This window comes from Xiphophorus couchianus, chromosome 19 (assembly GCF_001444195.1).
Source record: "Xiphophorus couchianus chromosome 19, X_couchianus-1.0, whole genome shotgun sequence".
Taxonomy (NCBI): domain Eukaryota; kingdom Metazoa; phylum Chordata; class Actinopteri; order Cyprinodontiformes; family Poeciliidae; genus Xiphophorus; species Xiphophorus couchianus.
Genome location: NC_040246.1, coordinates 16963967 through 16988313, shown reverse-complemented (window position 1 = coordinate 16988313; position 24347 = coordinate 16963967). Strand labels below are relative to the sequence as shown.

The 24347-nt window shown below is 38.4% G+C and overlaps 3 protein-coding genes across 4 annotated transcripts in view; 2 read left to right on the top strand and 1 right to left on the bottom strand.

Annotated features, from left to right (window-relative positions):
* Positions 1–330: 330 nt before the first annotated feature.
* On the bottom strand, positions 331–4210 carry alkbh1 (alkB homolog 1, histone H2A dioxygenase). Its single transcript, XM_028001385.1, has 6 exons — positions 4047–4210; positions 3700–3808; positions 3401–3563; positions 2379–2469; positions 1759–1952; positions 331–1676 (listed from the first exon to the last, which is right to left on the bottom strand). The coding sequence occupies exons 1-6, from the start codon at positions 4188–4190 to the stop codon at positions 1235–1237; spliced, it is 1143 nt and encodes a 380-aa protein (XP_027857186.1). The 5' UTR covers positions 4191–4210; the 3' UTR covers positions 331–1234.
* slirp (SRA stem-loop interacting RNA binding protein) lies at positions 4199–6231 on the top strand. The gene is made up of 4 exons (XM_028001386.1): positions 4199–4329; positions 5441–5499; positions 5657–5764; positions 5873–6231. The coding sequence occupies exons 1-4, from the start codon at positions 4263–4265 to the stop codon at positions 5939–5941; spliced, it is 303 nt and encodes a 100-aa protein (XP_027857187.1). The 5' UTR covers positions 4199–4262; the 3' UTR covers positions 5942–6231.
* Positions 6232–7225: 994 nt separating this feature from the next.
* Positions 7226–24347, top strand: part of adck1 (aarF domain containing kinase 1) — a 41647-nt gene continuing 24525 nt past the window's right edge. Inside the window, exons 1-3 of one of the 2 annotated variants that reach the window (XM_028001132.1) lie at positions 7226–7263; positions 8163–8301; positions 9604–9687. In XM_028001132.1, the coding sequence (XP_027856933.1) occupies positions 8170–8301; positions 9604–9687 (216 nt within the window). In that variant the 5' untranslated portion in view covers positions 7226–7263; positions 8163–8169. The other variant, XM_028001131.1, reaches the window with a different exon arrangement.

Below are 24347 nucleotides of genomic sequence, written 5' to 3'. Positions count from 1 at the left end.
GATTCACACTTTAGCGGTGCAGGCTTTATTTCAAAGTGGTAGTTAGCAACTAGTACATTCCCCCACTTAAAACTTTGCTGGGGTCTCTCTCTTTGGGGTATGAACATATCCTTGTATGCCTGCCTGGGTTTTATGCTTGTTTCCTCCAAAATACAACAACTAAAATGCAACCTAAATTGCTGAAGTTTACATAGCACATCTTTGTGTAGGTCCAGGCTGCAAAACAGACATTGACAGTAAAGCCCTTTTCATTACATGAACAGAACAATCTTTGGAAAAAGATCTTGCACAGGAGCTAAGATTTAAAGGACTGACGCACATCTTCTGGTATTGATTAAAGAGAAACTTTTGTAAACATTTTTAGTTAATTTTTAAGTCTTTAACATGTCAGAAATATTTATATAATCTATATACAGTTATTCAAGAAGGAAAGCTACATGGCAATATCATCTGAGGATAATTGTCTTAGAGAATGTTTTTTCTACACATTTTGTTGGTCAAACTGGATGAAACCACAGACATTCATTGTTCAGTTGATTCTAATCAAGAAAGAAGTAAATACAGATGAAAAACATGCACAGTTTAGACATATGGAAGGCTTATGTATATAAGCAAAACATTAAATAAGTTCATATTTGGTTTTGCATGGTTTACTGTATATCAAAGCGCTGCTCCACTACTGTTTTTGGTGATTTGCTGACACCTAGTGGATAAAAAGTTACTGCAGCTGCAAAAGGGAAGGGAGAACATTTTTAATCTGAACATACGCCAACGCTGTGCTCTTATGCATCTCAAAGCTTCTCGTTTATTGCAGCACACACACACACATTATCATCACTCAGTTTTATTACAGTCTACATTAAATATTTGATTCCGCAAATAAACCTAATGATTTCTCCAATTTCTTCCTTCAAGACTTCTCTTTCACAAGTTAGTAGTGTAAAGTTGTCCTCCATGGATGTGAGCTGAACAGCACCAGAGGGGCGTTTCAGTCATTGATTGATTGATTCTGTAGTGATAAACTTGGCTTTCTGTAACTTTAAAATATTTGAAGACATATTAAAAAATAAATATCACTTTAAGCTGCTTTGTGCAGGATGCAGACAGTTTTCATAGGTTGGGAATTAAATTTCTGAACCCTTTTGAGAACTCTGAAACACCTTTTAATTATATTGTCTGAAAAATTACATTTCAGAAGTGGCTTTCCTTAGATATAAAAAGCTCTATGGGTCTTTCACGTCTCTACCGTCTCCACAGGGTTACTGCACGTCCTCTTCCTTTTCCCACTGTTTCCATCGTCATGACAACCGACCACCCGTCCCTCGTCGCCCGTTTGGAGTGTGGACATTGGTTCCTCTGGGAAGCTCTGTCCAGGTCCCAACACCTGTCTGACAGTCACATTCACTCTGGAGCTTTGAATGTACCTGGAACACACATCCCAATCCTCCTGAGACACTGGCTCCAGGACGCTGCCCGTCTGCAGGGCTGAGGCACAGCTGAGCTCTTCTAAAAGAGCCGCATGCTGTGGCAGAGCTGGAAGAATCCGCGGGACAGCATGATACAGCAGCCGGCTCTGTCCTGACATCAACATCACGTCTCCGCTGTGCATGAACATAGCAGTGGGGGGGTCTTGTCTGTGGGGGCCACCCAGCAGGAAGATGGACGACTGTCCGAAACTGCGGGAACAAAACCACATTACTGAGGACATTCCCACAATCCTGCAGAACCTTTGAAGCAGTTTAGGTTTCTTCCTCTCACCTGAGCGACAGCAAAGGACGAGAGTGATCCAGCTCTGACTCATCCACATGGATTCCCAGAGAGGAATCTGATCGGTAATAGTTCAAGATGGCTGCCTCTGAGTTGAATCCCGGGAAGCCACAGGCAACTGTTATCCGTACGGAGAGCATGTGCAGATCAGCCGGGAATGGCGTGTAACTGTTGGCAGAGTAAGTCTTGGAACACATAAACAGTGGGAATATGTTAAGCTCCTGGAAATTTAAGGGGGATTTATTTTAATGTATGATTTTTGAGATTTCCTGCAAGATCTTCTAAAGTAAACTGGAAGTAGAGGCAATTCAGACAACCTTAAATATAGGAATGCAAATAGATAATATTACACTACTAAACATTAAGCAATCAGAAAAAAAAAAAAAATTACACATAAAATCAAAAATAAAATTCATTTTAACATTTTCAAGTAGATATCTGTGTAAATGTATGCTTTAAATATATTTCATACATTTTAGCTTGTATGTATCCTGTCCTTTAACTAAGGATTAACCTAGGAACTGATCAAACACTGACACTATGTTAGTTATGTAAAATTTTACTGATAAAAATGTTTATCTTTGTCATGTGCAGGTACCTTGCAAGCTCACCTTAGTGTCCCAGTTGTAATGGTATCCCAGGGTTACCCAGCGCAGCCTCTCTAGTAGAGTTTTTGGTTGTCTCTTTACAGATGCGGGAGTCCTGTAGAGAGGATTTATATACTCAGGTCAGTGCATGCTGGCTGCTTAGGCATGATTTACTTTAGAGCAACTTCTTAGAATGAACTCTAAAAAATGTGGAAATTGATTTATCAGACTTTCCATCCATCCAAAAAGGGATTCTTCAAACATGGGCCTTCTCTTTCACTATAGCACCATCTGCTGGTGGGAAAATTCAATTAAAAAATATTTTACTAATCCCAGTGGGGATAATTGTTGCAACTAATCTAAGTGTCTTCAAAGAGTTGTTGAAGACAATGTGAGCAGGAAGGATCTTCAGTAATAGTTGGTGTTTCAGAAAATCTAAAGAGACCTTGACTGAAGTCATTGTTGCTGTATGATAAACCCATGGCTGTCATGCAATGATAACAGCTCAATTTCCAGGTAACAAAAGCGACATTTCACTGTAACATGTCCTGAACGACACCATCAGATGTTGGCGAGCACTGCTAATCCACCTGATATGCTTTTGCTGCTCCTCTTTAAATCTGTCTGGTCGCATTGTCGGAAAACTGACAGAGATAAGTTGTAGTCAGGAATGGGATCCAAGCCCATTCTAATACCTCTGTTGTTAGGTTCTGCTCTGCATCCATGAAACCTCCATTTCAACTCCTGTGGGATTTGGAGTCATTGTTCAGGTGTTATCTGAGATTTTGAAATGCTGCTCCCAGCTGTACAAACAATACTTTGTAACCACAGTTACACATCATCTGTCTGAAAGTAAGGAATAAATGTCCAAACATGGAACATCTCAATCAAAATCACTTATGAATAAAAGTCTAAAAAAATAAAAATCAGAACTAATATAACATAGCTACTCCAAAAAGCCGACACTATCAGCAGCCAAATTCTAACACCCATTACTTACTAATATTTTGTGAAATAATGATACTACTGTTAGAGCCTTTTCCCACCTCAGAGCTTGCGCACTCCTGGCCCAGATTTCCTGTGTGTCAGAGGGTGACATGTGCATGTCCAGGTTGCACACGTTCGGTTTCTGAGGGTATGTCTTCAAACACTGTCTAACCCAGAAAGCTTGGGAGCCCCGCAGGAAAGGATTGGAGATAAAAATAAAGCCTACAAAAGACACAGGTGATTATTAAAGTTTGTTGACCTTGTGCATTGGCTTGATGCAGAGCTTCTGGTCTGCATCAAGCCAGATGCAGGAGTCCAGAAGAAACTCCCCCTTCAGAGCCACAATGTTTTCATATACCTGGGTATCCCTGCAGTCCGAAAGCTCTCCAGTCTCTGATGGGCTGCAAACCGACACAGGCAGCCTCTTCATCACTCACAGCAGCTGGATCCAGTTTTACTGGAACAATCTTCCCGTTTTAACACAAAAACATCAAGAAATATCAAAATTACTGCCACTGTTCAACACCCAATACTGTAAATGTGACTTAATCTATTTTAAAGTCACATGTCGAACTCTGTTTTCTGTTAAGGTATTCCAACTTAGCAACATCACTTTGGAACAGTTTTTTTTAACCTGTATGACCATCAGAATTCAGGTTTTGCCAGTGTACTCAAACATATTTGCAGAAATATCCTGCAAGAGACCTTTCCTCCTGATGCTGCTCCGCTGCTGAAGTCCGTCACGTCCCTTAAGTCTGGAGGCGGATCCCTTCTTTTATAAAACTTAAACATTTTTCTGAAAACATCCTCTCCGCTTTCTACCACCACGGAGGCTGCCATCTTGGCCATGACGTAACGGACGCATGTTGGATCACGTGTCTGTATACGTCAGGGGTCATAGTAGCAGGAGAAGGAGACAAGATGGCAGCCTCGGCTAAGAAAGTGTTGGAGGTGTTTGTGTCTAAAATCCCCTGGACTGTTGCTGGCAGTGAGTTTTCTTCCTGTTATCAATTTTTGCCGACTTGTAGCATTTTTATGAAAGTTGTAGATGAAGAAAAAGCTCTTTCTGTGTGCTTTTAATTGCCTGTGGTGTAACACGTGAGGACAGAACGGTCAACTCAGCCTGTGGTTGACTGGTTTTAATGTGTCGGACTTTTGCAATAACATGTTTTTATTTATTTTCCTCTTTAGCTATGTCCATACTAGTAGTTCAGGGTACTTGTATCAATTTCCACGTCCGAAAACAAATTGTATACATATATAAAACAAAGTGAGCACCGGTCACAGAAAGAAAGCTAAGTGCAGAACTTGACATCAGACCCTAACACAACTGCCACCCAAGAGGAAAAGAGGGATGGATCCTAATCTTCGTCAATCTTCGTCTTCAAAGACGAAGATTAATCCAATGAGGAGGAGGAAGTCAGAAGACATTTTGTCTGATTTAAACACGCTCTGTGGTTAGCCAGAGCTCTCCAGTCTCTGGTTAAGTCTAACATTTCTACACATCGTTTATCTTTGATTAGCGAGGCTTTAACTCCAAAGCTCTAATGTAGCGGTCAAGACATACTGTCACATCACTCTAACTCCATAACTCGGTCTGACTGCAGGTAGTTTACTCACAATGTAAAGATTCCAATCTGAGCCTGGATTCTGCTCAGACACAGAGAAAAATTAGGCTGTTGCATGTAAAGGAAACCATTTTTCTAGCTGGTGCCAACCTCAACCAGCCTGATGCTTAATAATCAACAGCTGCCAACTTTAATGGCATTGGCTATATAATAGAAATCCCAATAACTGGCCTCTCATCCTTTAAACACATTATCTTTTAAAAATTATTTTCTTTTGTAAAATCAGAGAGGAAACAAATGTCTTCAAACTGGACACTATGTAATAATAAAGAAATAAAAAATCAATTTGGATTTGACCAGTCCATATATTTTAAAAACCCATTTAGATTTGGACTAATTTTAGGATTCTACCCAAGCAAGGGTTGAAAGACTTCAGACAAAGTTACTGTTTAAGATGAACTCGAAGTCTGGTAAATTTCAGGATATTAAAGGATGAGTCCTGAATTCTGAAACAATCTGTTCATATTTCAGAGGAGATGAAGGCGTATTTTGGACAGTTTGGTCCAGTGAAGAGATGCATCCTTCCATTTGTAAGTTTTTACTCCGTTGCTTTTAGTTCAGTACAGTTAAAAACAGGATGTCAAACTTTGTGGATTTTGAGATGATGAGGATAGAAAAAATATTTTTCTGTAAAAATTAGCCTTGTTTGTGTGGTATTATTTGACTGTGGTCTTTGTGTTTGATCAGAACAAAGACACTGGTTTCCATAGAGGGTTCTGCTGGGTTTTATTCTCCACAGAGGAGGGACTAAACAACGCGCTGCAGAAGGACCCCCATATTCTGGAAGGAGCAAAGGTAAACTATTAGACAGGATTTACAGCCGATATGAACGGTTTCAGTCTCAGTATGGAAAAGAAAAAGTCCAGCCCACTTTATTTAACCGATGTTATTCTTTGGTTCCAGCTTCTTGTTCAGAGGAACAGACGTCCCTTTGAAGGACAGAAGTCCAGCAAAGATGGAGACTTTGACTGAAGCTTGGTGGTTCTACTGAGCAGATGAGACCAAACATGTTTTCTTTGTTGGAACGCTTCATTCCTCCTGCTTTATATCTGAATGAACCATTCAGACAGAAGCAGGATCAATGTGTCTGCATGGAGTCCAGCTTGAGAAAGATTTCTTCATTATTCAGACTCACTTGAACTGAGCCTAAATGTTACTGTCAGTTTATTCACTAATAAATTCTGTATTTATTGTGAGAAAGATTGCTCTCTATCACATACTGTCAGTTGCTTTAATCAATAAAAATGTTTATTGCTATTTTACTTGGGTTTTCTTTCATCTTCAGTGTTTCTCCATGCACTGGATGCATACATTTTCCTGATTCAGAAGAGTTAACATTAAATCTACATTTAATCATGATCATTTGACAAAAGTAATATATATTTTATTCCTTTGTCAATTTCCAATGGTCAATGGGGTACACTTGGACACTGTGCAGCTCCATGTGCATATGTTTTTGTAATATATTTTTGAAAAATGCAGGGACAAAATTGCTATGTATATGGAAAATTTAATTATTTCCATCTAAGTACAAGCAAGTACTAAAACTAAGTATAACGAAAACTATTTAAATTGACCTTAATATTGGGAACATTTCATGTACCGTCCATTTTTTTAAAGAAAAAATACTAAAATCTTTGTTGAAAAATTCTCAGGTAAGTGGAAATTTGGATGTTGCATTAAATGAATGCAGTATTTATTTTTTTTTACGTTAAATCTCTGTATCTCCCACATTTCACAAATATTTTAATTGAACTTCATTTTCATTTTATTTATTTATTTTTTTGCATTTGATAATATATTTGTGAGCCCAACAATAAAACATCCACGCTGTCAAAATGCCATGCGTTTTATTATAATTAGTTTTTTTCAGGGAAATGGAAAAATATTGTTTCCGTTCTTTAAAGACTGTTTTTATTTTTCTTGTAAGAAAATCCAGCATTTGATTTTTCTTTTACAATAAATATAAATATTTGTTACATTTCTGAAAAAAGCTTCATGCGAATCCATCGCTGATGTATCGAATCACTGTTGTTGACCGAGACGCACATACGTCACTGAGGTCACCAGAAATGTAGTTTAAATCTGCCGTAATCATCATAAACGAAAGCGTACAAATCTACTAAATGCCTTTGGAATATATTTTTTGTAGTTTGAGTGTAGTCTTAATGCCTCAGGGTGCTATTATAACTTAAAGATAAATCTGAATTAATTCCTTACCTTTTCTTTGAAACTACATTACCCAGAGTTCCTTTTCGCTCGAAAACCCGGCTAAGGGGTCGCAAATCAAACCGGTAAGTGAATGAGTGTGATGCGCAGGATGTGGTTGATTTTTCAGCCAAGTTGTTATTTTAACTTCAGATAGCTACGTGTTTGTCTGTTTGCGTGACAGATTTCCGTTTTTGTAAACTCGCTCCGATCCTCACAGCACTTACCAAACAGTGGTTGCATAACTCAGATGTTCAAGAGGCGTTCAGGTCAACACTGCCAGCGGACTGAAACTTATTTGTGTCATTTTAAATATGGTACTTTCGTGAAGACACAACTTAAAGATGGTGTTTGAGACCCGTTGCTAGACGGCTGTGGAGGAGCTTTTATCAGGAGTGGGATTTTACGCCTGAGCCTGTCTCTTCCTTCGTGGGGTGAGTGCCGAAGAGAAGAGTCGGTTTCACTCATGAGTACAACCTGTAATTTATCATTTAAAGATCCGCTGACAGCATGCGTAAAAACAGAAGCCCTTTTAATGAGTAACTCTTTGAATGGAATGCGAAGATCGTATTAAAACTGTCTGATATTAGTTCCTTAATAAGGAGGACGTATTCATGTTGCATTCGATTCGGGAAGCATCTCAGTTTTTTTTTTTTTTTTCATTATTATTATTATTAATTTTCCAATAGTTGTAGTTCAAAAACTAAAACGCAGAGGACATATGTTACTTGTTTAAATTTGTGAAATTATGAAATTAAATGACCAGCAGCTAAACCACAAATTTCAGTTCCTTATAAAAATTAAGTCTTTCCGGTGTAAGTGCTTTAAGATCAGAGTGGTGGTGTTTGCTGCAACTGCCGCCTGCCATTTATTGGTATCTTCAAATTTCATTCATTCTTTCTCAGTTATCTTTACAAAAAAAATACCGTTTTCTTTTTATCTGTCTTTAAAATGTGAACTAATTGGACCTCTTCTTCTTCTACAGGTCTCCAATGGCGGGCAGGCTCCTAAAAGTCTCATCTCTGGCCACAGTAGTGTTCTCCTCCTCGGGGTTCTACCTCTACAACAGGCAGCTCGACCTCAGTGACCTGAGTGTGATCCGCTTCGGACGAGCAGCAGCTGCCGTGAGTTCACATCTTAAATGTTCTCACATGTATGTCTGATTTGAGATTGAACACATCTTCTGAGAGACAGTGACAGTAAGCAGAAAAGGTTATTGTTCATTTGTTTACTTTTTGTTTGTGGGTTGGATGAGCTCTGTGAACCAGCTTTATGAAACACCAGCCATAACGTAGTTTCTTTTTAGATATAACTATTTAAGACAAGCAGAAAAGAGCATCAGTCACTTTTTAAAATTTGTGTATAAGCATACTAAAACAAGGAGAAACGTCAAAATAAAAGACCCCATTGTACTGAAACCAAACTTGAAAAACAAATGTGTTCCTTTTTTTTATGAAGGATTTAACTGATAGTATAGATGCTGCAGCATGGATAGCAGCATGGTATTCCAGAATGGAGGGCTTGCCACTGCAAAAGCCTGACTCCCTTTGGGTTGATTCCTTTGACTGCACCAAGAACATATGGCTGGATGATTTCAGGACTTTTCTGGGTTATAAAGGTCAAGCAGTTTTTTAAATAACTTGGTGCTAAACCATTTTAAAACTTCAAAAGTAAGTAAGAGGGCAATGCATAGGCACTCTAGATACAGAGGCTATTTGTCCTTTGCATTATGTTTAGGAAGCAGCTGGTACACAGCCAGATTACAAATAAGCATTCAGCAACAGCAAAAGTAAAGTAAATGGCCAGTAATCTAAAGAGTTTCCTTTTCCATATCTGTCTTATGGGAAATAATGAGATAAAATGATGGATTTCTTCCTTACAAGTCAGAAAACATAATTGAAATAAACTTATCTAAATGGGCTGTTAATGAGAAGATGTTAAGGTGGAACTTTTATTAAGAAAGTATTAATACAGTCAATTTGTGGTCAATGTTTGCACTTTTAGTTGGGATTTGCTGAGAATAAGAAGCAACTCCTTTTCCTTGCTGCCTTTAAGCTGAAATCTGGACTACAACATGCATTCACAACTACAACATGAGATATGATGTTTAGCAGCAAAATGTATAGTGTGTGTGACAGTGTAAGCCACTAGCGTGTAGGTAAGGCATTACACATTATTGTCTTTAAGATGTTCTCATTGGGACTAAATATTTGTAAAAGGATCAAACAGCTCTGATGAGACGTAGCTTTGAAATCGGACTGTTTGTATCGAACATAAACCTGCTTTTAGCGATGCAGAAAGACTTTAACTCAAATACAGATATTTTTAAAGACTTAAACACATATTCGCCTAACATGTTGCTGTTTGGTTTAATGTCTCAAAAAACTGCATAGAATTTCCTCACCTATTTATGCTTGTGTTTGCAGACAGCAGTGATCAGCTATGACTATCTGACAGCATTCAGACATGTGGAGTATGGCACAGAGGAGTACTGGACTCTCAAGTCCAAGGTAAGAACTAGTTTTTATAGAAGTTGCTTAGTTTATAAAATAAGTGAGATAATCTACTTTGGTGTGGAGTACTTTAGATGATATCTTTGTCTACTTATTTTCTGCCATAGCACTCAACAAAAAAGGAATAAAAACATGTATCAATCAATCAATCAAATTTTATTTGTATAGCACATTTCAGCAGCAAGGCATTTCAAAGTGCTTTACATCATATCAAACACAGAAACACAATGCAACATAGAATCAACAATCAAAATACGACATTAAGTCAGGTTCCATCAATAAATTTGTAATTGATTACGTTTCAAATACAATCCTAAACAGGTGGGTTTTTAGTCGAGTTTGCATCCATAAAAGCTTTACCGGTTACAACATGAATGTTGAAATCACCGACAATTATTAAACAATCATAATCAATACATATGAGAGATACAGTAGAAGCTCATTCAAGTCAGTAAAGACGTTTGAGTTTAACCGTCTCCTGATGAGATGCATCATTCCTGCAAGTGTTTGTCAAAAAGGTCAGCTAGGGTTAGTCAGGTGAGCTCTGCAGAAACAACCTGCTCTGCTGCTGATGATGATGGTGCAGGAACTCTGCAGTGAACCTTGAAGAGCATGGTTCAGCATGGCTGGCCACATGGATGGGACTCAAACACTCAGACAAGTGCTCCTGCCCCTCAGGCTGCGCCGGTCAAGCCCGACTGCACATGCTGATTAGAATTAATGCATGTTGCTGATTTATTCCAGGGAGGAGGCTCAGCTCCTAATTATCCTGAAGTCAAAGAGGTGAGGCTTCAGAGCTGCAGCTTATTCTTCAGTTTTTCTGCTGCAGACTCAAAGGACCACAGGTAGAGATAATGGGTCAATGACTTAATAAAGTCTGCTTCATCCTGTAAAAAAGAAAACACAAGCTTGTCTTATTTTTTGGGGGGAAAAAAACACTTTACAAATTAATTATTTCAATCCAATCAATCAAATTTTATTTGTATAGCACATTTCAGCGGCAAGGCATTTCAAAGTGCTTTACATCATAACAAATACAAAAACACAAAGTCATGCAACGTAGAATCAACAATCAAAACATTGCATTAAGTCAAGTGCCATGGTTAAATTCGTAATTGATTGCGTTTCAAATACAACTCTAAACAGATGGGTTTTTAGTTGAGATTTAAAGGAAGTCAGTGTTTCAGCTGTTTTACAGTTTTCTGGAAGTTTGTTCCAGATTTGTGGTGCATAGAAGCTGAATGCTGCTTCTCCTCATTTGGTTCTGGTTCTGGGGATGCAGAGCAGACCAGAACCAGAAGACCTGGGGGGTCTGGAAGGTTGATACAACAACAGCAGATCTTTAATGTATTGTGGTGCTAAGCCGTTCAGTGATTTATAAACTAACAACAGTATTTTAAAGTCTATTCTTTGAGCTACAGGGAGCCAGTGTAGGGACTTTAAAACTGGTGTTATGTGCTCTATCTTCCTGGTTTTAGTGAGAACGCGAGCAGCAGCATTCTGTATCAGCTGCAGCTGTTTGATTGATTCGTTGGGCAGACCTGTGGAGACGCTGTTGCAGTAATCAATGCGACTAAAGATAAACGCATGGATGAGTTTCTCTAGATCTTGCTGAGACATAAGTCTTCTAATCCTGGAGATGTTCTTCAGGTGATAGACGGCCGACTTTGTGACTGTCTTTATGTGGCTCTGAAGGTTCAGGTCAGAGCCCATCATTACTCAGGCGATTCTGGCCTGATCGCTAGGAATACATGTGTAAAGATAATATCTGGACCCCAGTCTCAGACTTCAAAAACGCAGAGTGGTGGATCCTCTGGGAGTTCAAAGGCAGGTGGCTTAAATGAAGTGAAGTTTGCTATGTGAGCGCTAAGAAGAGACGTGCTGAGGAGAACCTGTTGATTCATTCCATCTGTAAATTTGAGAAGCTCTGGTAAAGAAAGCATTTCTTCATGGGTATCTTGTGAATGTAGTGAATGAGTGGAGGAGCAGAGCGGGAGGGGACGAGGAGGAGGGGAACCAGTTGTTCTGTCTCCAGTCGATATTATATCATTTTGTTTTGGAATAGTTTGCTCCTGATACACGTAGGGTTGCACCCTAGTTAGACATCCTTGAGCCTGTTCTTCTGAAGCGAGGATCACATTGTTGTCCTTGTTGATAAAATGAAAAGGGTTTGCAGTGAGAAGCTTTATCCCATGTTTATTAGGATTGCGTCCACCTCTTCCAAAGAGGTGAAAGCGCTGCTTTAAATTATTTATGTAACATACAGTCAAAGAATATATAAAGTAAATTAATTCAAATATGTTATGTGAAAATGACAGCTCACAAATGAGTAAAAACATTTAATAAATTGATGAAAGATCCTGGTGTAAACCATGGCCGCTTTAGCTTTCATTTAAAAATATATTTAAAAAAAAACAAAACAGGGGCTGTCACACACTGGACTGTATTTACTTAGAAATGTGACCAGAGTCAACGAAGTGAAAAAAAAGGATCACTAGGCATAAAGTTAGGTCTCCAGTAGATGCACTGCATCTTAAAGTCTTGTATTTTCATTAAAAAAAAAAAGAAACCACGACCTGCGGAATCCTTAATCCTTTATGAAATCATCTACTATAATCCAGGCAGTCAATATCAAAAAGCAGGTTAAAACCATGTAAATCCTGCATGTCAGATGAAGTCATTATGTCAGCACCCACTGACTTCTAAAATTATTTTCCTCTTTCCGACTTGTTTGACTGCATGGTTAATGAGCTGCTGTAAGTGCTCCTCCACTTCTTCCTCGTCGTCCTGGCTGCATGTTCATCGCTCGGCGGTGCAGCCAGCTGCTTTCAGCCTCTCCTGAAGAGCTTGATTCAAAAGCCACTTGAGCAGCCAGTCTCAGAGCCTCATCAAAGGCTTCCCTGCGCAACCCGAGGGGCCATTCACCGCCAATTAGAGAGCATCACAGAACAAGCATGCGAACACTCTGAAGTCTGCCAAATGAGAGCTGGAACATGCCTATAGAATCTCATCAGAGTCTGCTGACTAAATGACTTAGTCAAATATAGTTTAAAATCATTCCTAACCCTATTAAAACTTCTTCTGAAATGACAAAAGTTGGATTCAAACACCCTTTAGTTATTGAAAAAGGTCCTCAAAATTGAGTAAGACAAGCCAAGATTTTTTGCATAACATATTTCAAAGTGTTTTACATGATGGTAACATAAACGATTTTCAACCAGCTTTTTTAAAAAGACTAGTATGAATGTAAAAGACATGACTGTAAAAGATTTCAAATTGGTAATGTTTTTTTTTTTCTGATTGTCTTTTTAGCCAGTATTAATAGTCTACTCTAATAACTGAAATAATTTCAATCAGAGCTTCTAACCTGGTTATTTTGCAAACTGAATATTTTCTTCTTTGAACTTCTCAATGCTGTGCACAGAACATTTTGGTGTGTTTTTAAAATGCCTTCTAAAGTTAAACATCCCAACTTGTCTAGAACAACAGTGAGCTTAATTTTGTTTTCCTATTTTATTTCTATTTTATTATTTCTTATTTTGTTGACAGTGGTATCCTCAGATTGCACTTCTTCCTTTATTCCTTTTTGGTCATTCCACCTGCCCTTCAGCTCTTCATGCCAGTGAGTCAAATCAAAGACAAAACAATCAGACAGATTAAAATGCACATCAGAAGCACCATTAATGTCAGAGTGCTGTGCGATGGAGATAGGTCTTTATCTCTGCACTGATTATGCAACCCTCTCCTGGTCCTCTTTCACTGTTGTCTCTCTTCTACTCTCTCCCTCTCCAGCTGTACAGGCTTCTATTAGCATCTCATTACAAGTCATGCCAACACATGATTGGGAAATTAAATGTAGCTTACTTAATACAAATGAATAATGCATGACTGACGACTGAGGCCTGCGGGCGAGGTTGGGAGGGGTCGTTCGCCTTGAATATAGAGATTTGAAAATACAGCAATTGAACGTTGCCTTGTTTTAAAGATAAAGCTGCTTGTTAGTTCTGTCTACTGTCCATTTTCAACAGAATCTGTGTAATTGCAAATCAAAACCCTGAAATTGCCTTGTGTTGCTTCTTCACTGCTGGTCCTATTAGCAGAATGTGATTTGCTAAAAGCGTGATCTTCATGTGTTTAACCTCCAGCAAATAAAGCTCAGAAATGTTTGTTTTTTTATTTTTATTTCCAACCAGCAACAGTCACGCTTTGTAGAGGATGGGTTCACCATAAACACCACAGCAGAGAATACAACTTCTATCATACTGCAATAGGTGCTTCTGATTCTGTCTAATCTGTCTACTTCTTTTACTCTCCTAGAAATGCAAAGTCCTTTGCAAAGAAATTACATACTTATTGCATGTCTGCAAGGCAACCAATCTACATCCCAATCAGACCACTCCTTCTAGATGCTTTTCTTTTATTGGCAAGTGAGTGCATATGAGTCATTGAGCAAAATCTTACTCATTGTTGAATTTGTACATCTAGCAAAGCCACAAGCTTTCCCCCTTAGCACACTAAAATATTACCAATTTGCCAATTTTTGACTAAAAGGGGGCCTGAGTTTTATACTGATTATTTTTCCTTGTTAGTCAGCAGCAGATAATTTCAGATGGTGTAATGTGCCCTTGGTGGTTCGTCTTTTATGTTTAACAGGAGGAGCCTCAGATAAATGGTCCCACTCTACGTTACAGCTGCTCTGCAACTGCAAAACAGGATCTAATGGCTTCATCCTAACAATGTCCCACTAGCAATGTCTAAACCTTCATCAGAAGCAAATGTGAAAGTATGCTTTTTTTTTGTTAATATCTTAATAACTTCTTGTGACTTTGCATTCTAGGCTACTTATTTGAGAATTTGTCAGAGATGGTATTTCGATTAGTTTAAAAACCTGGGTGCAGTTTGATTGGAGCTTCTTTACATCACATTATGGTTGTCTGTTTTATTTCTTTTGACAGCCTCTGGTTGATTTTAACCACTAGAAAAAAGAAAAAAAACAAAGGCAGCAAAGGTGGGATTGTACACCTCTTATTACATAATCATCACAATTTGACCTTGAAATCTTTTGCATCACACCTTGCAGTCAGGTTTGACTGCACCATACAAATTAATGTTTTTCTTTCTTATTGCCCTTTAAACCATTCACACTTGAAACCTTTAGCTTCTCCATCACATTTAGAGTCTGTAGGAATCAGATTGTTGATCCTTTTTTTTCTATAAGCTCTATGTTTACCTAACATCCTCCACGTGTTTTACTTTTATGTGATACCTAAATTTCTTCAAATGACATTGAATGGGAAAATAAATTCTTTAAATTCAATTACTGGCATTGACTAAAAATGTGGATAAGATATTTTTTGTTGAAGTTTTTTCCAGCTAGACTTTTAAAATATAAATATAAAAAGACGTGTAAAGAATATCCCACTTTGTTAAACTTACGTCTGTAATAATAGTGATTTTTGGTCAAAATTAATTGAAATATACTGGTACGTCAGATGTTGGAGAAAGTATTGTTTTCTTGTTTCCATGATGAACCAGTATGAACTCTAAGTGCTGTGATGGCATACAAAGAGAGAGCCTTTGGATTAGATTACTGAAACAAACTAAAGGCGTAAGGAGATGAAGATACACTGCAGGTGTTTAAATTCATTTTATCTGATGGAGAGAAAAGCAAAGCACGAAGAGAGATGTGATAAACCGGTGATAGTGACGTCTAATGATCTCTTTGCCTCCTCAGCTGCAGGAGGCAGAGCAGCTTCAGGCAAGCAGCCATTTTGAAGGTGGCTTTTCATGGCTGAGATGAAAAGAACAAAAACGCTGATTCACTCGACACATCTGCACAGCATTATGCAGCCTCTGTCTCAGCACCACCCAAAGGTTAAAGATAAAGCACTGCTTTTTGCCCCCGTTACACTGAATATGTCTTAGGTTGTCACTGTGATATGAAAGAACCACCGAGGGGAAGGAAATCAGAGCCTCGGCTGATGCTGATTAGTGACTTTTCACCAGAGAACAACAAATCACGCTCTGTATCAGCAGCTTTTCTGATACTGAGCTCTACTGTGTTTTTTTAATATTTTGCATATGCGATTTACTCTCTTATCCACAAAATGCAGACACGATTACAAATTGCTGCAGGGCTCTGCAATCATCCGCACAAAATCATCTAATCAGTGGTCGTTTATATAACCAGTCAGTCCAGATCAGGACTGTTTGTTGTTTAACATTGTTATATGCAAAATTGCTGTATTAAAAGACAGAGTTTCAGCTTTAAGCTAATGTTTAATTTTTAATGTAAATGCATTTGAATACTGAATGGCTGGAAATTAATTGGAAGCACTTGCAGAGAAATCAATAACAATGAAAGAAAGATACAGACCTGGTCCTTGGGAGGTCTTCAAATTGAAATGTTCAAACTCTACCCTTTCTCTTTCATGTAGTTTCCGTTTGCTTTAACGTGATGTTCGTTTTCAACAACTTGTAGTAGTGTTTTTCAGTGGTGTGTCAAGTCTGAGCTTTGGACGTCGTGCCGATAAACAGGTTTAAGAGATGTTTCAATAGTGAGTGTCTTAACTGTATGTTTTATTTGTTAAAATAACAATGCTGTAGGTAATCTTGCTTGTTCCTTTTGTTTGTTTTAGGTTATAAGAAAAGTTTTCCACGTTGTGTTGTGCCCCTATTACGGTCTTTATCCCCAGGAATTGGCCAGTGATGTGAGGGGGGGTCCCATCTTGTAGCGCTTTTGTGACTTAACATTGATGTTGTGTCATACATGCTGGGAGGTGCAGTTCTTTCTGTCTGTTTGTAAAATGTAAGTCCAATAATGGGATCTCCAAAATATGAGAAGCTCGTTGCCTTTTTAGTGTATTATGCTTAAGCATTTTTTTAAATATCAGTGTATGTCAAAATCATCATTAATTAATCTCTTTAATTTTAAAACTCAAAAAGCTATGAAATCTGCAATTCATTTTTATTATCAATTGATGGTGTCAAACCTTGAATCTCTTTCGTTCAATGGGATGATTAAAAGTTTTAGAAAACTACTAAAGTGAAAATGGTCATGTTTTGGTTGTGGCTTATAATTTAATTTTCTTTGGTTGCTGAATGTGACTCCAATGCCATTTCTGATTGGTTGGTAGGGGAGTCATGTATTTTCCGTGCACATTATTGCAATTTTTATAGCACAATCAAGTATTTGTTATCTTTAGTTGTTATTAAAATGCTGTGAATATATAAAAAAATAACTTAAAAGAAATTTAACTTCACATCATAGCTTGAAATTGCCTGTCTCTTTAAGAAACTCTTACTCTTTCCAATACGCCATCACAACAGTCCTTCTCCATTATATCATTTATAGACGTTCTTAGGAGCATCAGATAAATAAGTACTTTGTATGAAAAGTTCAGCAGATGTGCAGTTATACCAGGTGTTTATCTGCTGCTGCCACTAGTCTGGAGGACCTGTGTGGAGAGATGTGAGGAGGGGATTCTCAGTGGGGTGGGATCTCAGCTGGGTACTGAATCACCAAGGCAGAGCTTTGGGCAAATAGGTGTTGCTTTGTAGGAGAGGGGCTGAGACACCCCTGAAAGGCTTTCAAGGAAAATCCAAAGATTTCTCAAACATAGATGAATGAATCCAAGCAACACTTTGGGTATGTGTTTGATGAGGAAAAAATATTCTAACATGATTTCAAGCTCAAAAATGTAGATTTTACACAATATCCACCTCCCTACAATACACAAAATTGAGAATAATTAAGTTCATGCTGTAAATGATCTAACAAGGTTTTCTGCCTGCCTTCAGTGTCAATAATCAAAATCACCCAGTCTTCCAATGGTCTGGGCCAGAACTGACTGCCTTTCTGCTTTGGAGCAGCCAGTAGGCTGATCCAAACAGTTATGGCAATGAAATATCAACTAAGGTTAGAAACTGGATTAGGAATGACACAACGTTAAAATTACATTAATAACAAAACGTCTGAAAATATTTGGACAGAAGTAAGGTGTTTTTAAATAAATATTGTATTGTGAAAGTTCTGATGTTGAAAGTTGACATTTACTTCTTTTTTTGTATTACAGCCAACATCTATATTTGTCAATGTGATTGAATTCTCTTGATGCCCACAAATTTTATATGCTTTAGTAGCTGAGGTCCCAGTACTCACTAGGAGACAATATCAATTGTAAATTCTGCAATATTTAGAAGCCACGTCCCTATTCATTGCTGTGCTGATGTTGGGCAACTCTTCTTCAGACTGTTTTTTTTTGTTGTTTTTTTATAAGATTATCACATTTTTGTCCTTTATTAGATTGGCAGAATAAACATAATATTTTCTTCTGGTCACTATAAATGATGCACAAATGTTTTTACCTCTTATTTTATTCTTTGAAGATTGAATCTTATTCACATAATAAGTTCTCTGATAACTTTTGAATATTCAAAAATATTATGATTAAAATCAACTGCAGATCTAAAGAGGAGATGACACACTTGAAGCTCTTCTGGAAAGTTGAAAGAGGAAAGCAGCTCTATAGGAGTGTAAAGTTAAGTTCAGAATAAAACAAATAAAAAGTTCAGGGTGTATCTTCGGAATTAAAGAGTTTACTGCTTCTGGCCTACCTAACCCCAGATGATCTTTATTGTCATGGCTCTTGGTTTTAGAGTTTCAATCCTTTAGGTTAAAGAAAGTGACGTTACAGTGCAAATCTCTGGTTTTGTTGCACTCAGATGTTTCCACCAGCAGATGTCAGCAGTGACTGCATCAGTCAGGACCTCATGACAGGGAAAGGGGTGTGTGCTGAGCCCTGATAAGGGTCCACCACCACTCCTGGAGCTCTCGCTCTAGTGAGGGACAAGCTATGTAAATACGGGGTGGGGCCAGATAACTGCTGACCTTGACGTGCTCACGGCAGCAGCTTATCAGCCAAACAAGTCCGAGGCAGGAAAATCCTTGAGGGATGATGGAGAGGAGGGAACGTTTAACATTTGCTTCCCGACTGCCTGCTGTGGTTACATCATGGCTGACAAGCTGCTCTCCAGCAGTAACAGCGGCGCAAATACTCCATTTCACTGTTGCTGTTTTTTTTTCTTTTTTCCCTTTTTTTTTTTTTTTTTGCTGTGCCAACTACAGAAGACGAGTCCCGCGGCATCTGGCAGGGTGCCGCAGAAATCACACCATGTTGTGTTTTTAAAGGAGTGGCCACTGCACTGCAACATGTTGTGCAGGATAATTTAATTAGGGAAATTCCCCACTCCCTTAAACCTGAACACACCTCACTATTTGATTACATATCAAGAAATGTGTTAATGAAGCTGAAATGTTTAAAATCATTAAAAAAAGGTTTGAGCAAGTACATTGAGATGAGAGACATGGTTTGGACATGCTTGTTTCCATGGTGACCTAAAAAGTCACTAAAGTTTGCTATTCTTTAGAGATGTTGTGTTTACAATTTGTTTCTGTCATTGCTGCTTCTAGGTAAAGCCTAAACCAATTTAATCCTGTTTTTTGTTTCTAAGCAATCATTTCTTTTTGTGTTTGCTTCATGAATGCGTTAAAAGCCAGACAGCCACAGCAGTGTCGATCCCTGTTTACTGCTGTGAATAAAAATGAGGAGAAACTGAAGGAGGAGTTAAGTCTCAGCCTGATGATTGGGGTTTACAGAAATTTGTTTTAAATAGGTAACAAAACAAGCTGCTGGCTGAGTTTTCAGATTTCAAAAGTTACTGAAATTCTTATTTATATGATTTGTATTCAAAATAGCATTTAGAAAGGAAGCCAAGATGTTGCCTGCAACAAAAAAAAAGATAATCCTTACTCTAACTGTAACATAAAAGAGGATACTTACTCTGACCCTCATGATATAAAGCTTAAAGGTTCTCGTCATCACAGTGATTTAACTCAACAGTAAATGATCAGTGATTACAGGTGAAGATTGTTTAACCTTAGTTCAGCAGTGTTGTTAGAATGTTGTTGTGATGGAGCAAATTAAGACAACTGCAAAATACTAAACTTAGAACAAATAAGGAAATAATTTAGTTTGTGGAGGCAAATAAATTGAAAACATTTCAGTGCAACTTAGCAAGGGGAAACAAAATAATTGCCTTGTTGTCTTGTATTATACTATATAAGGTTTCTGATTTGACAGAAGGTAGTGTCTACGAGAGTTGCAACCTTAACAAACCGTTCTCTGGGGACATTTGTAGAAGCACACACAGTTCCTGCTCACAGCACATTCAACTAATCATAGCACTCATTTCACAGACATCAAACACAGCTGGAAACAAAAGGTCACTGGACAGATACCTTACAAACTCTCATATTATTCTCATAAAATATTCTAAATCAATTATAGAAGATGTCATTCTGCCCAAGAAAGACTGTAAGGCATATTTTACTAAATAAATTACATCCACAGATATTTGCACCATTTCTGAACACACAAAATTCTGTCCTACATTTAATAAGACAAAACATTTTGTTTTTCAGGTCAGTTACTAATATGCTTAAACAGTTTAGGTGGCTCTTTAATGGTAGGGGACTTCTAATAATTCCCTACCATTGTGTTAAATGGAGAGACATATTTTCATGTGTGTTAGACCACACAATCATGGGGAAGACTTCTAACTAAATCATCCACACCACTCTTAAGGAGGGTATGCACCAAAATGTCATGTCAAATGAAGAAGACGGTTTTTCACAGAGTTCCAAGCAAATTAATAGAAAATTAAGTGGAAGGCAGAAGTGCGGTATCAAAAGGTGCACCAACAACAGGGACAACCACAGCCTTGAGGAGATTGTCTAGTAAAATCCATTCCAGACGAGACACCGCACACAGACAAAATCTTGACATCTGCTACAAATGTGGCATTCTCCTTATCAAGTTTCTCCTACACCAGTGTCAGTGTCAGAGGTGTCTTACCTGTGATAAGGAGAAAAGGAAGTAGACTGTTATGCAATTGTCTAGAGCCCTGCCTTCAGATGAAAGCAAAATCTGCATTTCATTTGGAAATCAAGGTTCCAGGCTCTGGAGGACTAGTGGAAAGGCATAAAATCTACATTACTTGAAGTCAAGTGTGATGTTTTCCGTCAGTAATGCTTTGGGGTGCCATGTCTACTGCTGGTGTTGGCTGACTGTGTTTTCTGAAGTCCACAGTCAAAGCAGCCTTATACCAGAAAATTCTAGAGTAGTCAGACTTGACACTTGCTCACACTGCTAAAGGTGCTGGTTTAATAACCTGTTCTTGATTAGTCAGCAAACTGAACTTAAACCCCATGGATAATCTATGATGTATTGTCAAAAGGAAGATGAGAGACACCAGACCCAACAAGGTAGATGACTTGAAGCTATCAAAGCAATCTAGACTTTCATTGTACCTATGCATTGACACAGGCCGATTGCCCCTATGCCAAGGTACATTGATGCAATAATTTATACAAGAGGAGGCCCAACCAAGTATTGAGTGCATAGAAATGTAAACAATTTTCAGAAGCCTGATATTTGTGCTTAAAACATCAATTTGGATTGGTCTAATGTGATATTCTATTTTTCTAAGACAGAATTTTGGCTTTTCCTAACTGTAGCCATAATCATTAAAACTGCAAAACATAAAAGCGTAAAGTCTTTTACTCTGTGTGATGAAGCTCTATCTGTTGAGAGAACTTAATCTTTAACTTACCAAGGAGACTTTAAACCTTTAAAGCAAAGCGTATTTTGGTACAAAGGAATGGACCAAAATCCCTGCTAAGATGTGAGCAAGCCTGGTGAAGTGAAAAAGAAACTGCCTCAGTATTTGGTGGACCTAATAATGAGGGTTGAGAGTATAATTTAGTTCCACCAATTTCAAATATTTCTTGTGGTGAGGAAGCATTTGTAATAACCAGTAACGGTGGCTTTCTGGAGTGTATTCTGTATTTGTTGGAAGGTTGGTTGGCTTTTACTGATCCATAGCGTCCACCGGCTTGTGGCTGAGAGTCTTTCTGCCATTCTTCCAGCACCAGGCACCACCACTCAGGCATGACAATAAAATGCAGAGCATGAAATTAACTGTGCCTGCTGTTGGAAAAATCAGCACCCTCCATCTTTCTGTGCCCTCTCGCTTCTTTGCTTCCCAGACAGTTTCCCCTGAACCCCACATACTGGCTGTTCTCAGGATATTACGATGAGAAAGCTGCATCATAGCTACACTGCGACGGCTCAGAGACATAACAAACGGCTTTAAAATTTCTCTCGATTTGCCATGTTTCTGGCGGGCTTTGTTAAAATAAATGTATTTTTAATATCATCTGGAGCTGCAGAGCATGTGTATTAACTGCAGGAGGACTCTTTGAGAGTTGCTTTGCCTGGATAATACTTGTAGCCAAGGCCTTATTGACCGTACAGGCTTAAATCTCAGCACAAACACTGCACAGCCTCTCCCCTCCCCAGTGACAGGCGGAGAGATGAGCCCCAGTGAACTGAGTAACGAGCTAATCATGAGCATCCCAGTAATAAATAGGTCTTGTTCATAGTCCACTAATCCCAGTCATTTAGTCGTGGTGAGGCTGCAGAAATCAATTACTTCAGCTGGAGCTTGCTCTCTGCTTTCCAGCTGCACACATGTCCACCCCTCTGACTCTTGAGACGAAGAGTTACATTCTTAATGTGTTTCCAGATTTATTTGTTATATAGTAAATTCATACTGTTGTATTTTTGCTCCTTACATCTTATAATATCAGGTTCCTATTTTTCTATCTACCCTTTAATATTTAGACTAATTTGAGGTTTATTTTATAGTTAAGATGAGTTTATTGAACACATCGCTGTAGTGAGGATGTGTTTCGAACTGATTTGCCCAGTGTGTTTCGTCTCTTGACTTTACCCTTCAACACTATCAAAGTGCACAAAGCAAGGAGGAGGGGCGTGCACTCCTAGAAAACAATTTGCCATCTGTGCTTAATGGCATCTGAAGACCATCCACCGTCAGGCTCCACAGGGAGCTGGCCTCAAGGTCCCCATGTTTGAACAGAAACAGAATAAACACAGACAAAAAAAAAAAACCCAAAAAACAAGATCCAGTCTTCTATCACTTTCTGTGGAAATCTGTAGATGAATCAGGAGAAGAGTTAAAACAATTTTTCCTTGCCAGCTGAAGAGCTGAATCCCATGGATATCAATTAATCAAGCGGTTGCAGACTTCCTGCTTTAGAGATTTTTTGTTTATTGCTTATAATCAAAATTATACTTTGATTAAAGGATCTGAGGCTTTTAAAGGTACCAGTTTTTGGGGATTTCATTCTTTGTTTTTCATCCTCTCTTTTGCCTCAGCCTCGTATCCATCTCACCATCAGACTCCTGCAGCTGATTCTTTCCTTCAAATCACCATCTGAGTGCAGAGAATGAGAGTGGAAACACTGTGAGGCATTCTGCACCAACCCATGTCTCTCACAAATTAACCCTTATGTCTCAATCGCTAATAGTCCGTTTTATTCGATTGCGCATGTGTTGAGGTGGTGGGCGGCGGTGGGTGCCAGCCTATCCCCGAGCAGCGTTCCCCCTCTGGCTTTCAGGGAGCTGCATCGCCATGGTGATGTCATGCTCAAGCCGAGCGCCCGCCTTCATCCAACAAAGCTGACTGATTACTGGAGGAGAGGAGAGGAGAGGAGAGGAGAGAAGAGGAGAGGAGAGGAGAGGAGAGGAGAGGAGAGGAGAGGAGAGGAGAGGAGAGGAGAGGAGAGGAGAGGAAGAGCAGCGATCGATCTGATGATCGAACCATGAGTCGACGTCACTTTGGGTCTGATCAGCTTCCAGGATGCATTTTCAGTCACAAGCTTTTAAAGTTTGCCCCTTAAAGGCTGTTGATCAGACTGACATGATGATGATATAACCTTCTGTGAACAAGTAATCATGATAACAAGCTGCGAGGTTCATACAGTTTAATTTAATCTCATCTGCAACATTTTCCAGAGTTGTAGTAAAGATTTAACTGAAAGCTCACAATATGGTTCCAGAACCAAAAGGCCTTCTGATAGAGGCCCTTACACAGATTAAAAGGAAGAACAAAGCCTATAGGATTTTTTATTTTATTTTTTATCTTAAGTCCATTAAGTGCACTTTTTACTTTACTTTTAAACCTTGATAAATGTTATTTTGATTTGTTTATTTGTTTGGCCATTTTTCCTGTTAAAATATGAAGTATAAATACATGTTTAAGTTATTTTTGGTGATTGTAATAGCGGGACAGTTTGTTTATTTCTAATCTTCTGAACACTTAAAAAATTCAGTTTATTGTTTTCCCTTGATCAATTTTGTACTTTTTACAGTTTTTGAGACCTGACTCAAAGGACATAACAAAATGGGAGACACATCACATAAGAGTTTATGACATATTAATTTAACACAAAATTGGAGTAAAATGAAAGTTTCTTACATGAAATGTGAAATCAGTAGTGTATGGTGTTCAGGAAGTGCTGTAATGGGCAATAATAATATTCTACAAAGCAAAAGCAGGAGCCCAGATACAAGTTAGTTAGCAACAGGTATTTAAACAATGGAGGGCCTTACCAGATTGTTGTGAAGGAAAGATAAATGCCCATTCTAACTACAAAGTCGGTAACTCATGCAATGATCCCTGATGGGGAATAAAAAAAACACATGTATTTTGTTGTGATTAAGCAGGATTTG

Excerpts from the sequence above, each read along its gene's own strand:
- alkbh1 (XM_028001385.1), bottom strand. The coding sequence starts at position 4,190 with ATGGCCAAGATGGCAGCCTCCGTGGTGGTAGAAAGCGGAGAGGATGTT. Across the intron at positions 2,470-3,400 it reads AGGAGTGCGCAAGCTCTGAG|GACTCCCGCATCTGTAAAGA; the intron begins GTGGGAAAAGGC and ends TCCTCTCTACAG. Across the intron at positions 1,677-1,758 it reads CGTCCTTTGCTGTCGCTCAG|TTTCGGACAGTCGTCCATCT; the intron begins GTGAGAGGAAGA and ends TTGTTCCCGCAG.
- slirp (XM_028001386.1), top strand. The coding sequence starts at position 4,263 with ATGGCAGCCTCGGCTAAGAAAGTGTTGGAGGTGTTTGTGTCTAAAATC. Across the intron at positions 4,330-5,440 it reads CCCCTGGACTGTTGCTGGCA|AGGAGATGAAGGCGTATTTT; the intron begins GTGAGTTTTCTT and ends TTCATATTTCAG. Across the intron at positions 5,765-5,872 it reads ATATTCTGGAAGGAGCAAAG|CTTCTTGTTCAGAGGAACAG; the intron begins GTAAACTATTAG and ends CTTTGGTTCCAG.